The sequence below is a fragment of the Oncorhynchus kisutch genome, unplaced genomic scaffold (assembly GCF_002021735.2).
Source record: "Oncorhynchus kisutch isolate 150728-3 unplaced genomic scaffold, Okis_V2 scaffold3811, whole genome shotgun sequence".
Classification (NCBI taxonomy): Eukaryota; Metazoa; Chordata; class Actinopteri; order Salmoniformes; family Salmonidae; genus Oncorhynchus; species Oncorhynchus kisutch.
In genome coordinates this window covers 52,844-67,500 of record NW_022265756.1, presented here as the reverse complement: position 1 = coordinate 67,500, position 14,657 = coordinate 52,844, and the positions used below count along the sequence as shown (strand labels likewise).

General features: G+C 49.8%; 1 protein-coding gene across 18 annotated transcripts in view; it reads left to right on the top strand.

Moving 5' to 3' along the window:
- Positions 1-14,657, top strand: part of LOC116371875 (LIM domain only protein 7) — a 49,548-nt gene that overhangs the window by 217 nt on the left and 34,674 nt on the right. For 16 of the 18 annotated variants that reach the window (XR_004209052.1, XM_031821009.1, XM_031821002.1 and 13 more), the window contains exons 1-9: positions 1-429; positions 578-685; positions 2,933-3,003; positions 3,463-3,532; positions 4,348-4,454; positions 5,686-5,716; positions 7,030-7,143; positions 9,375-9,597; positions 10,395-10,554. The exon at positions 1-429 is cut by the window's left edge and continues 217 nt beyond it. Coding sequence is in view for 17 of the 18 variants with exons in the window: in XM_031821009.1 (XP_031676869.1) it covers positions 617-685; positions 2,933-3,003; positions 3,463-3,532; positions 4,348-4,454; positions 5,686-5,716; positions 7,030-7,143; positions 9,375-9,597; positions 10,395-10,554 (845 nt within the window). In the remaining variant the exon portion in view is untranslated. The other 2 variants (XM_031821004.1, XM_031821007.1) reach the window with 2 other exon arrangements.

Here is a 14,657-nt window from a genome sequence, read left to right as displayed (position 1 = left end):
ATTTTAAACTTACTCCTAACCTACCCCTAACCACCCTGCTTACCTTATGCATAACCCAAACCTCAGATGAAGACCCAAAAAGCACATTTTTGTAGCCATATTTTGACTTTGTGGCTGTGGAATCTGACTTTGTGGCTGTGTTATTTAGTGGAACTCCTTCTCGTTCACTGAAGACAGCGACGTGAGCAGCGAAGGCCGCGTTATGACTCCGTGACGCCCCCTGGTGTTCAGTAAAGAGAAACACTGTCAGCTGCAGAACAGGATGACGTTTCAAACATCAGGAAACGCCCACTTTAGTTTATCGCACGTGTCAATAATGTTTGGTATCAAGTGACCCCTTTGCGAGACGCGCGGAAGTCAATTAACGGGAATCGTTCTCCGGTGAGCAGAGTTTAGACTTTCAAGTATCGCAGCTGAAGTTTGACGCAGGTAACACATTTTTTTTTACAATACCGTCATCGCTGGATAATTGTGTCCTAGTCGACAGGGGAAATGCTTTAATTGAAGCTGTTAGTGGTGTATTTAGGGGAGGCATAACGATATCAATAAGGACCTTGCCTTCTTCTCTTTCAACTAGAATACAAGTCCCTTGTCTGTTTGAGGCCTCTGTGGTAAGATGGAGTGGCGAGAACAGACCAGTGTGACCTGTGAAGACGCCTTCACTGAGGCTCAACGGTGGATGGAGGTAGGTTGGAGATAATGAATTTATAACCACGTCGAAAACATCTCGTTTGATCCGTGATTGGGTTGATGTGACGAACTATATATATCCAGGTAAATGTTTTTGATAAGACTACGGCAGCCTACAGAGCTTTACGTCATTGGTGTCTCACACTTTTTAAGAGGAAAGTTCATTGTTCCCAAACTTAGACCTGTCTTATTCATTATCTAATTACGTTTTGGGTAATTGTTCCACGTGATGCATTATACAGACAAGAGGCTCACTCATTAAATCTACTGGTTTATGATGACCATAACATCACTTAATGACACGTAAAAAATGTGATATAATCCTGTAAATGCAAATAATTGGTGACGATGTTGACAGTGGAAGCCACTGTGGAACTGCGTGTCAACGTGTTCAGTTTTAAGAGTGCGGTCATATACGCTTTATAGCGCACAGATCAATACACGTATAAAAGAACACCGGTTACTTCACCGTTTTGCAAATAGAACCCTGGGGGTGATCTGTGCTGTTGGGAGTGGATGACGTCATGCACGTCTCTTTGTTCTTTTTGAGATGTGCCGTTTTGCATTTTGAATCATCACATTTTATATCAACTTTACCACGGCTCATATGGTTTTCCTCATCGGACAGTGGCAGTGTTGAGCTCCAGAGAGGTGGCAGGCTGCGTTCTGTTCCCTCTCAGAGGTAGAGGAGAGGGGCACGAGGTGTAGGGGACAGGGAGAGGTGTAGGGGACAGGGAGAGGTGTAGGGGACAGGGAGAGGTGTAGGGGACAGGGAGAGGTGTAGGGGACAGGGAGAGGTGTAGGGGACAGGGAGAGGTGTAGGGGACAGGGAGAGGTGTAGGGGACAGGGAGAGGTGTAGGGGACAGGGAGAGGTGTAGGGGACAGGGAGAGGTGTAGGGGACAGGGAGAGGTGTAGGGGACAGGGAGAGGTGTAGGGTAGGGGATGGGCAACAGTGTCCCATAGGCTTGAGCCCAGCAGACCCCAGCTGGCCATGTGATGTGACCCAGCACCATTCAGATGGGGGAACAGTGCCAGCGCCATTCAGATGGGGGAACAGTGCCCAGCGCCATTCAGATGGGGGAACAGTGCCCAGCGCCATTCAGATGGGGGAACAGTGCCCAGCGCCATTCAGATGGGGGAACAGTGCCAGCGCCATTCAGATGGGGGAACAGTGCCCGGCGCCATTCAGATGGGGGAACAGTGCCCGGCGCCATTCAGATGGGGGAACAGTGCCCGGCGCCATTCAGATGGGGGAACAGTGCCCGGCGCCATTCAGATGGGGGAACAGTGCCCGGCGCCATTCAGATGGGGGAACAGTGCCCGGCGCCATTCAGATGGGGGAACAGTGCCCGGCGCCATTCAGATGGGGGAACAGTGCCCGGCACCATTCAGATGGGGAATTGTGGTGTTGTGCGACAAAACTGCAAATGTTTGTGTCCTTTTATTGCCCCCAGCACAAGGTGCACCTGTGTAATGATCATGCTGTTTAATCATCTTGATGTGCCACACCTGTCAGCTGGATGGATTATCTTGACGGGTTTAAAATACTCACTAACAGGGATGGACACAATTTGAGAGATGTTTTATTTCAGCTCGTGAGACGTGGGACACATGACATGTTTTTAATATTTTTGTTCAGTGTAGTTGAATTCTACATGAAACTACTACGTTCAAACACTGGTCTGTAGACATCTCATTACCATAACACTTCAGTTCCTGTAAAAACTCCCATCAGTTTTTAAATATACACTTTTATTACCCATGATGCATCATCTAGAGGAGTAGTAGATGTAACTGTTTAGTTTTTTTACCTTCAATTTAACGAGCCGAGTCAGTTAAGTTAAATAAAGAACATTCTAATTTACAATTTTAAGGTTTTCTGGGGAACAGATGAGTTCTCAGACTGGGCTTCTTGTTTTCCAACACCCCCCCTTTTCCCCCGCTTGGCTATATCATTTTCCTGTTGTCTCAGACCTTTTCATAAGGAGCCATGTTTAAATGAAGCATTGATTTGTCTATTACTTCTTGGACTGTAGCAGCAATGAGAATTTAATAATAAATTGTGGTAAAATGAAAAATCTGATAAAAAAAACTAACATAATTATGCACTAGGTAAGTATAGATCATAATCTGTGATCCAAGAGGACATTTAGTAAAATAAAATGACACTTGCATGTTTGTTTGTTAGTTTATCTAAGATGTGACCGTGGTATTGTGTTCTTTCCTCTTCCTGTATATAGGAAGTGACAAATAAATCATTCGGAAGCAACAACTTCCGCTCTGCTCTGGAGAATGGAGTCCTGCTCTGCCAGTGAGTATTATGGGAACTGTAGTGTATATATCTGGAGAATGGAGTCCTGCTCTGCCAGTGAGTATTATGGGAACTGTAGTGTATATATCTGGAGAATGGAGTCCTGCTCTGCCAGTGAGTATTATGGGAACTGTAGTGTATATATCTGGAGAATGGAGTCCTGCTCTGCCAGTGAGTATTATGGGAACTGTAGTGTCTATATCTGGATAATGGAGTCCTGCTCTGCCAGTGAGTATTATGGGAACTGTAGTGTCTATATCTGGATAATGGAGTCCTGCTCTGCCAGTGAGTATTATGGGAACTGTAGTGTATATATCTGGAGAATGGAGTCCTGCTCTGCCAGTAGTAATGAATCCCATAGGCTGTGGTTCTATAAACACCTTAGTGGTTTAAATACCAGGTCCTGTCTAACATGCTGTCTAACTCGTCTGTTCTTCCCTCTGTCCCTCCCTTTCTCAGTCTAATCAACCAGTTGAAACCAGGCCTTATTAAGAGAGTGAACACGCTGTCTACTCCAATGGCCGGACTGGTGAGTTCACTGCGTGTAGCCATTCTACATTTCATATGAGAAGGCAGAGGGATCTCTTGTCTGCCAGGGTGACAGTAGTTAGACGACCCGGGTCTTTCAGGAAGTCGTCCTCTGTGGTTTCCTGCTTGTCGCTCGGCGGTTCCTGCTTAGTGTGACAGATCTGAAACTGTCTAAGGATCTAGTGATGTGATGAATATGACCAGGCTGAGTGGGGCAGTCAGGCTGAGTGGGGCAGTCAGGCTGAGTGGGGCAGTCAGGCTGAGTGGGGCAGTCAGGCTGAGTGGGGCAGTCAGGCTGAGTGGGGCAGTCAGGCTGAGTGGGGCAGTCAGGCTGAGTGGGGCAGTCAGGCTGAGTGGGGCAGTCAGGCTGAGTGGGGCAGTCAGGCTGAGTGGGGCAGTCAGGCTGAGTGGGGCAGTCAGGCTGAGTGGGGCAGTCAGGCTGAGTGGGGCAGCTCAACACATTTGGTTCAGAGGCTGGTCAAACTGTCAAGGTTCCACTTGTTTGGAAAGGATCCTGGAAAGCTATTAAGAGACTCCTCCCACCAGTCACATGATCATCCTTAGGCCAAGCCTTCTGATTGTTCTGTATGGTTACTCCCCTCTCTGCCCCTCCCCTCTCTGCCCCTCCCCTCTCTGCCCCTCCCCTCTCTGCCCCTCCCCTCTCTGCCCCTCCCCTCTCTGCCCCTCCCCTCTCTGCCCCTCCCCTCTCTGCCCCTCCCCTCTCTGCCCCTCCCCTCTCTGCCCCTCCCCTCTCTGCCCCTCCCCTCTCTGCCCCTCCCCTCTCTGCCCCTCCCCTCTACATACTCTCTCCTCCAGGACAATGTGAATGTGTTTCTGAGAGCGTGTGGTACACTCGGTCTACACGAGGCTCAGCTGTTTCATCCTGGAGACCTGCAAGACCTGTCCACACGCGCTACACTCAGGTAAAACGCCTTTTATTTGGTCAATATATATTTTATTATTTGTAGAACAAATGGAAGTGAAGGATTAATACGGTTAGACGGTGCCTGTTGGTTAGACGGTGCCTGTTGGTTAGACGGTGCCTGTTCGGTTAGACGGTGCCTGTTGGTTAGACGGTGCCTGTTGGTTAGACGGTGCCTGTTGGTTAGACGGTGCCTGTTGGTTAGACGGTGCCTGTTGGTTAGACGGTGCCTGTTGGTTAGACGGTGCCTGTTGGTTAGACGGTGCCTGTTGGTTAGACGGTGCCTGTTGGTTAGACGGTGCCTGTTGGGTTAGACGGTGCCTGTTGGTTAGACGGTGCCTGTTGGTTAGACGGTGCCTGTTGGTTAGACGGTGCCTGTTGGTTAGACGGTGCCTGTTGGTTAGACGGTGCCTGTTGGTTAGACGGTGCCTGTTGGTTAGACGGTGCCTGTTGGTTAGACGGTGCCTGTTGGTTAGACGGTGCCTGTTGGTTAGACGGTGCCTGTTGGTTAGACGGTGCCTGTTGGTTAGACGGTGCCTGTTGGTTAGACGGTGCCTGTGGGTTAGACGGTGCCTGTGGGTTAGATGGTGCCTGTCGGTTAGACGGTGCCTGTCGGTTAGACGGTGCCTGTCGGTTAGACGGTGCCTGTCGGTTAGACGGTGCCTGTCGGTTAGACGGTGCCTGTCGGTTAGACGGTGCCTGTCGGTTAGACGGTGCCTGTCGGTTAGACGGTGCCTGTCGGTTAGACGGTGCCTGTTCGGTTAGACGGTGCCTGTTGGAGGGGCTGTTTAGTAGACGGTGCCTGTTAGTTAGACGGTGCCTGTTGGAGGGGCTGTTTAGTAGACGGTGCCTGTTGATGTATAGACTGTGTTTAATGTATTTCTTGGCCAGCGTCTCACTGGTTGGAACGTTAGTGTACACGGACTGGACTCACTAATGACATGCTGCACACTGGCCTGTGTGGTTGTGTATATCGGGTTATACAGCCAGTTCTGTGTTATCTCTGATTGCATGGTGTTGATAGTGGGTTGTTTGACTTGGCAGCTAAATCCTGTGGCTAGATGAGTTGTCCACAGTATGGTGTTTCACATGAGTCCTATCAGAGTGACTATTTAAACAGAATAATATTTTATAGACTGTCCATAATAGATGACCTTTTTGTTAGTGAGAAGCCATGGGTAAACGTTAGTCAGTGTGTCTTTGTTCGAACTAAGATCTCATTTTCTTCTCAGGTGTGCAGAGAGCAAAAGGAGGCTGAAAAACGTAAGTGGATGTGTCCTGTGATTGTGTTCACTGAAAGGTATTGTCCTCTAGTCTACGGGGAGTGGATGTGTCCTGTGATTGTGTTCACTGAAAGGTATTGTCCTCTAGTCTACGGGGAGTGGATGTGTCCTGTGATTGTGTTCACTGAAAGGTATTGTCCTCTAGTCTACGGGGAGTGGATGTGTCCTGTGATTGTGTTCACTGAAAGGTATTGTCCTCTAGTCTACGGGGAGTGGATGTGTCCTGTGATTGTGTTCACTGAAAGGTATTGTCCTCTAGTCTACGGGGAGTGGATGTGTCCTGTGATTGTGTTCACTGAAAGGTATTGTCCTCTAGTCTACGGGGAGTGGATGTGTCCTGTGATTGTGTTCACTGAAAGGTATTGTCCTCTAGTCTACGGGGAGTGGATGTGTCCTGTGATTGTGTTCACTGAAAGGTATTGTCCTCTAGTCTACGGGGAGTGGATGTGTCCTGTGATTGTGTTCACTGAAAGGTATTGTCCTCTAGTCTACGGGGAGTGGATGTGTCCTGTGATTGTGTTCACTGAAAGGTATTGTCCTCTAGTCTACGGGGAGTGGATGTGTCCTGTGATTGTGTTCACTGAAAGGTATTGTCCTCTAGTCTACGGGGAGTGGATGTGTCCTGTGATTGTGTTCACTGAAAGGTATTGTCCTCTAGTCTACGGGGAGTGGATGTGTCCTGTGATTGTGTTCACTGAAAGGTATTGTCCTCTAGTCTACGGGGAGTGGATGTGTCCTGTGATTGTGTTCACTGAAAGGTATTGTCCTCTAGTCTACGGGGAGTGGATGTGTCCTGTGATTGTGTTCACTGAAAGGTATTGTCCTCTAGTCTACGGGGAGTGGATGTGTCCTGTGATTGTGTTCACTGAAAGGTATTGTCCTCTAGTCTACGGGGAGTGGATGTGTCCTGTGATTGTGTTCACCTGCTGCGACTGTTCTCTAGTCTACAGGGAGCAGCCCTGCTGCGACTGTTCTCTAGTCTACAGGGAGCGGCCCTGCTGCGACTGTTCTCTAGTCTACAGGGAGCGGCCCTGCTGCGACTGTTCTCTAGTCTACAGGGAGCGGCCCTGCTGCGACTGTCTAGTCTGTCGTGACGGGGAGCGGCCCTGCTGCGACTGTCTAGTCTAGTCTGTCGTGACGGGGAGCGGCCCTGCTGCGACTGTCTAGTCTAGTCTGTCGTGACGGGGAGCGGCCCTGCTGCGACTGTCTAGTCTGTCGTGACGGGGAGCGGCCTGTCCTCTACATAATGATGAAGGATAAAGTTCCTACCCAAAGCAGTGATCTCTCCTCCAGGTTCTAATCACCATCTACTGGCTGGGTCGGAAGGCCCAGGCGGATCCCTTCTACTCTGGCCCTCAGCTCAACCTCAGAGCGTTCGAGGGACTACTGGGCATCGCTCTGTCCAAGGTAACGCGCTCCCTCACCTTAACCCTCAGCTCAACCTCATGGCCTTCTAGGGACCACTGGGCATCGCTCTGTCCAAGGTAACGCGCTCCCTCACCTTAACCCTCAGCTCAACCTCATGGCCTTCTAGGGACCACTGGGCATCGCTCTGTCCAAGGTAACGCGCTCCCTCACCTTAACCCTCAGCTCAACCTCATGGCCTTCTAGGGACCACTGGGCATCGCTCTGTCCAAGGTAACGCGCTCCCTCACCTTAACCCTCAGCTCAACCTCATGGCCTTCTAGGGACCACTGGGCATCGCTCTGTCCAAGGTAACGCGCTCCCTCACCTTAACCCTCAGCTCAACCTCATGGCCTTCTAGGGACCACTGGGCATCGCTCTGTCCAAGGTAACGCGCTCCCTCACCTTAACCCTCAGCTCAACCTCATGGCCTTCTAGGGACTACTGGGCATCGCTCTGTCCAAGGTAACGCGCTCCCTCACCTTAACCCTCAGCTCAACCTCATGGCCTTCTAGGGACTACTGGGCATCGCTCTGTCCAAGGTAACACGCTCCCTCAGCTCAACCTCATGGCCTTCTAGGGACTACTGGGCATCGCTCTGTCCAAGGTAACACGCTCCCTCACCTTAACCCTCAGCTCAACCTCATGGCCTTCTAGGGACTACTGGGCATCGCTCTGTCCAAGGTAACGCAAGGTTAACCCTCACCTTCTAGGGACCACTTAGCTCTATGGTGTGGTACTGCTCATCTGTCTGTACCCCAGACCTGAACCCCCTGGGTTTATCTCTGTCTGTACCCCAGACCTGAACCCCCTGGGTTTATCTCTGTCTGTACCCCACACCTGAACCCCCTGGGTTTATCGGTCTGTACCCCACACCTGAACCCCCTGGGTTTATCTCTGTCTGTACCCCACACCTGAACCCCCTGGGTTTATCTCTGTCTGTACCCCACACCTGAACCCCCTGGGTTTATCTCTGTCTGTACCCCACACCTGAACCCACTGGGTTTATCTCTGTCTGTACCCCACACCTGAACCCCCTGGGTTTATCTCTGTCTGTACCCCAGACCTGAACCCACTGGGTTTATCTCTGTCTGTACCCCAGACCTGAACCCCCTGGGTTTATCTCTGTCTGTACCCCAGACCTGAACCCACTGGGTTTATCTCGGTCTGTACCCCACACCTGAACCCACTGGGTTTATCTCGGTCTGTACCCCACACCTGAACCCACTGGGTTTATCTCGGTCTGTACCCCACACCTGAACCCACTGGGTTTATCTCGGTCTGTACCCCACACCTGAACCCACTGGGTTTATCTCGGTCTGTACCCCACACCTGAACCCACTGGGTTTATCTCGGTCTGTACCCCACACCTGAACCCACTGGGTTTATCTCGGTCTGTACCCCACACCTGAACCCACTGGGTTTATCTCGGTCTGTACCCCACACCTGAACCCACTGGGTTTATCTCGGTCTGTACCCCACACCTGAACCCACTGGGTTTATCTCGGTCTGTACCCCACACCTGAACCCCCTGGGTTTATCTCTGTCTGTACCCCACACCTGAACCCACTGGGTTTATCTCTGTCTGTACCCCACACCTGAACCCACTGGGTTTATCTCTGTCTGTACCCCACACCTGAACCCACTGGGTTTATCTCTGTCTGTACCCCACACCTGAACCCACTGGGTTTATCTCTGTCTGTACCCCACACCTGAACCCACTGGGTTTATCTCTGTCTGTACCCCACACCTGAACCCACTGGGTTTATCTCGGTCTGTACCCTACACCTGAACCCACTGGGTTTATCTCTGTCTGTACCCCACACCTGAACCCACTGGGTTTATCTCTGTCTGTACCCCACACCTGAACCCCCTGGGTTTATCTCTGTCTGTACCCCACACCTGAACCCCCTGGGTTTATCTCTGTCTGTACCCCACACCTGGGGCTAATAAATGTACTTAGCCCTTTTCAACTGAACCAATGGATATTTATAAATGTGCCAACTCAAAGCTAAAGCTAAATAAAAATGTGTGTCCCCCCCGTGTGTCCGTCGTGTGTCCCCCCCGTGTGTCCGTCGTGTGTCCCCCCCGTGTGTCCGTCGTGTGTCCCCCCCGTGTGTCCCCCCCGTGTGTCCGTCGTGTGTCCCCCCCGTGTGTCCGTCGTGTGTCCCCCCCGTGTGTCCGTCGTGTGTCCCCCCCGTGTGTCCGTCGTGTGTCCCCCCCGTGTGTCCCAGGCTCTAGAAGAAACCCCCAGAGGCAGTGTAACAGACAGGGACTACAGTGATGTGATCTACCCAGAGAGGGATGATGAGCTGCTGCCTCTAACCCGGTCCCAGACACCCGGCTACAGCAGAGAGGACTCCGTAGAGAGCTTTACCTCGGCCCTGAGCTTTGACTCGGCAGAGTCCCGTACCCTCAGCTGCATCTCTGACTCCATCCTGAGGGCCGGCAGCGAGGGTAACGACTGGAATATGTTGTTATAGTCGACAGCGTTGGCTGGTTTTTAGTCAGAATATGGTCAACGCAGGATGTGGGGAGTTACCGGTCGATACAAAAATACGCTACCAACAGAATCCAAAGTTAACGGTCACAATATTAGTAGTCACTATCAGGAATGTCGTTCCTCTCAGAGAAGGACGTGCTTACGGCCACAGCCTTTCCCTGCCCCCCGTCCTGCCAGCTCTCTCCTCTGTGAGAAATTCCATCTGGTTCCACACGGGTCTGATAATGGACATGTCTCATGCCAGGAGCGGGCCAGAGGCAGGACGCTAGAGACACCCTATTCCCTACGCAGTGCACTACTATAGACTAGAGCCCTATTCCCTACGTAGTGCACTACTATAGACTAGAGCCCTATTCCCTACGTAGTGCACTACTATAGACTAGAGCCCTATTCCCTACGTAGTGCACTACTATAGACTAGAGCCCTATTCCCTACGCAGTGCACTACTATAGACTAGAGCCCTATTCCCTATGTAGTGTACTACTATAAACCAGAGCCCTATTAGTAGTGCACTACGTAGGGAATAGGGCTCCATTTGGGACTCTGTTAGGGATGCTCCCTAAAGCCGCTCCACCGTTGGCTGTCTAGGTTCGTTGCCTTCTCTCTGACGGCTGTCTAGGTTCGTTGCCTTCTCTCTGACGGCTGTCTAGGTTCGTTGCCTTCTCTCTGATGGCTGTCTAGGTCTGTTGCCTTCTCTCTGTTGGACTCGTACTGGTCTGTGAGCTCCTCTCTCTCCCTCTCCTCTCCCCAGACTCCAGCAGTGACGTGGAGGCGGAGAACTCTTTTAGGATGAAGGCGGCCGAAGGCAGAGAATCGGGACTGAGGAACTGGGGCAACGTACCTGCACCCTTCCAGAGGAAGAAACATGAGGAAAACCGAATTAAGGGCTGCCTCCCGAGCCCCCTCACCAGGTACTGTGATGTCATACCCAATGACTGTTTTAAAGAATAATTGTTCATCTTCGTTTAGTTAGTTGCTTTACCTGAGTACCACGTTTAGTTTTCTGCTCGTTGAATTTGCATGATGTGGAGGTTTCTATTCAGCTCCGTTGTGTAGGTGTCTACGTGCTGATGTAATACACATCGTTGTGTAGGTGTCTATGTGCTGATGTAATACACATCGTTGTGTAGGTGTCTACGTGCTGATGTAATACACATCAACGTGTGCTGATGTAATACACGCCAACGTGTGCTGATGTAATACACGCCAACGTGTGCTGATGTAATACACGTCGTTGTGTTTTCTACATTCCAGGAAGTTGGAATCAACTGTTTAAAAAGAGAAGAAAAAAAAAACATTGTCACATTACGAACCTCATGTTGTTGACCTAACTCTGATTGCTGATTTGCTTACCATAGCGACAGCGACTCGGACGCCGACCGGCCCCAGCCTGACGTCGTCGCGGACGACCTGGCCAGTCGACGGTTCCGCTCCCCTTCACCAGCCACGCCCACAAATTTTGCGGTACCCATGAGCCCACCGGGCACGTTGAGGCTGTGGACAGGAAGCCCTCGCCTGTTTAGGATTGACTCCCCTCCCAGACACACAGCAGTGTTCTCTCCCAGGTCAGACAGAGAGAGAGGCGTTCGTGTTTAATGGCTTTATATCAGGGTTGTGATTGTCATCACGCTAACGGCTTCTGAAACAACTAGCATGAGGCCGGTCCTGTCATCAAGCTAACAGCTACTGAAACAACTAGCATGAGGCCGGTCCTGTCATCAAGCTAACAGCTACTGAAACAACTAGCATGAGGCCAGTCCTGTCATCAAGCTAACGGCTAATAAAACTACTAGCGTGAGGCTTGACGTTTGTCTGGATTACTGACATTTCATTTTCTTCAACTGCCACAGGTGGTTTGTTTACTCTGGGACTGTCTTTGTACCCTTTAGGCTCAAACAAACAACTTTGGTGAAATACGATGAAGTAGTTTGCCTGTTTCCATGACATTCCTGGAACAGAGCTAGCTGCTGTTTTCCACTAACCCTGGTCGTGCTCAACATGGGTATGTAGTGTTGAACTGTGAAAGGTGTGGCTGCTCCTAACTCTACCCGAAGCCCCGGGTGCTTGTGACGGTGTTTAGTTGGCGTATTGTCCACCTCAGAGTGTTGACGTCTACTATAACGTCTCTGGTTAGCAGCAGTTCCACAGCGTTGTGTGACCAGTGCTCCTAACTCTTTACTCGACGCCTCGCTGTAAGGGACTCGCTGTGTTTTGTATTGGGAATGTCCACTGTTAACACGGACGGCTGTCCCGGTCTGTCCTCTGGTTCAACAGCAGCAGTACTGCAGCGTCTCCGTTCCCTCCCAACCCGTTCCACGACCCCCCATCTTCCATCACCCCCACCCTCTTCTCCGAGGTGGAGCGCTCCATCGACGAGGAACTCCTCCTGATGGAGCTGTGTGAGGAAGACTCTGAGGAGGGGCGAGAGGATCCTGACCCTGTCAAAGATGATCTGTACGCTCGGCGGTTGGAACTAGCCCTCCACCAGACGACCTCCAACCCTGGCTACAACCGCTTCCTTCCCCGCTATTGGACTCCCGAGGAGGAGGTGCACGTCAGGACCATCAGGCTGGGCTCTCAGAGGAGACCCTGGTACCACAAGATGTACAGATTCAGGTCTGGATCTGTCCCGTTACTGTGGGATGTGGCTGGGTTTGAATAATCCTAACTCTATCCCTAACCCTGGTACAGGAACTGGGTCATGACTGGGTTTGAATAATCCTAACTCTATCCCTAACCCTGGTACAGGAACTGGGTTTGAATAATCCTGACTATCCCTAACCCTGGTACAGGAACTGGGTCATGACTGGGTTTGAATAATCCTGACTCTATCCCTAACCCTGGTACAGGAACTGGGTTTGAATAATCCTGACTCTATCCCTAACCCTGGTACAGGAACTGGGTTTGAATAATCCTGACTCTATCCCTAACCCTGGTACAGGAACTGGGTTTGAATAATCCTGACTCTATCCCTAACCCTGGTACAGGAACTGGGTTTGAATAATCCTGACTCTATCCCTAACCCTGGTACAGGAACTGGGTTTGAATAATCCTGACTCTATCCCTAACCCTGGTACAGGAACTGGGTTTGAATAATCCTGACTCTATCCCTAACCCTGGTACAGGTAGATGTGGGTTTTGTGCCATGGCTGGGTTCGACTTAAGCTGGGTTTGGATAATGCTTGATGTTGACATTTGGTGTTCAACTCTTGTGTGAGAACCAGAATCCCCAAACTTTTACATCAACGCTTTTCTCTTTTCACCATGTCAGTTCATTCTCTCAACATTTAGGAATTTCCATTTTTGTTTGGGCGCAACTTCCTGTTTACCTTTCTGTTGATCTTGCCCTGTTAATCTCCTCTCTTCCTCAGTTTCATCCCTTTCCGTCTCTCTCCTTCCCCTCTTCTCTCCTGTTTGTAGCTGAAAGACAACAACAGGTTCTTCAGGATGATTCAGGCTGTGACATCACTCCCTGGCTCGTTGTTCCTGTCTTGTCTGCACCCCCTCCCTCCAGCCACCCCCCTCCCTCCAGCCACCTCCCTCCAGCCACCTCCCTCCAGCCACCTCCCTCCCTCCCTCCCTCCCTCCCTCCCTCCCTCCCTCCCTCCCTCCCTCCCTCCCTCCCTCCCTCCCTCCCTCCCTCCCTCCCTCCCTCCCTCCCTCCCTCCCTCCCTCCCTCCCTCCCTCCCTCCCTCCCTCCCTCCCTCCCTCCCTCCCCCAGCCACTCCCATCCCGACTGCACCTTCACCCCTGTATCCCAGTTCAGTGCTTTGTGCAACCGAAAATGAACTATTTCCGAAGGAGTAGATTTTAAACTAGGCTTGTGTGGTATCCAGATTGTCATGTCTTCATACCGACCTTGATCCATCCTGAGAGATTCAGTAATACCGGCACTGAACACAAGGGCTGCCATTTTCAAACTCCACTGAGCCTCTGTAACCCGAAGGTTAGCAATGCTAACAACTACATGTAAAATCCCATAGAGAATGCTAACGGACGCATTGCAAACATTTTTATTGTCTCAGACTTAATCTATTTGCTGGACAGACATCCCAACTATTGAAGTTCTACAAGTAATTAAAAAAAAATGCTTCTCACTTTGCTGCACGCACAAAGCAAATAGTAGACTAGCTATTAAATTAGCTACCTACCTAGCTAAGTGGTTAGCTAACTAGCTATTAAATTAGCTAACCACTTAGCTAGGTAGGTAGCTAACTAGCTATTAAATTAGCTAACCACTTAGCTAGGTAGGTAGCTAACTAGCTATTAAATTAGCTAACCACTTAGCTAGGTAGGTAGCTAACTAGCTATTAAATTAGCTAACCACTTAGCTAGGTAGGTAGCTAACTAGCTATTAAATTAGCTAACCACTTAGCTAGGTAGGTAGCTAACTAGCTACTAAATTAGCTAACCAGAGCATTTTAGACGTTTAACTTTATTTTAAAACTTAAAAATAGAGGCCTTTTGGAGGATAAAAAATAACCTCATATTTACAGCTTTCGCTTGTGTACTTTCTACACAGTTTGTCTTTTAATTTAATTTAAATTTAGTAGTTACGCAGCAAGAATAAAGTAATTAGATATGTTGATATACAGTACCAGTCATAAGTTTGGACACTTACTCATTCAAGGTTTTTTAAATTTTTTACTATTTGTTATATTGTATAATAATAGTAAAGACAAACGATGAAATAACACATGGAATCATGTAGTAAGCAAAGTGTTAAACAAATTAAAATTATATTTGTGATTCTTCAAAGTAGCCACCCTTTGCCTTGACAGCTTTACACTCTTGGCATTCTCTCAACCAGTTTTATGGGGTATTCACCTGGAATGCATTTCAATTAACAGCTGTGACTTACGTTAATTAGTGTAATTTCTTTCCTTTTAATGCATTTGAGCCAATCAGTTGTGTTGTGACAAGGTAGGGATGGTATACAGAAGATGCCAAATAGGGCTAAAAGACCAAGTCCATATTATGACGAACAGCTCAAATAAGCAAAGAGAAACAACAG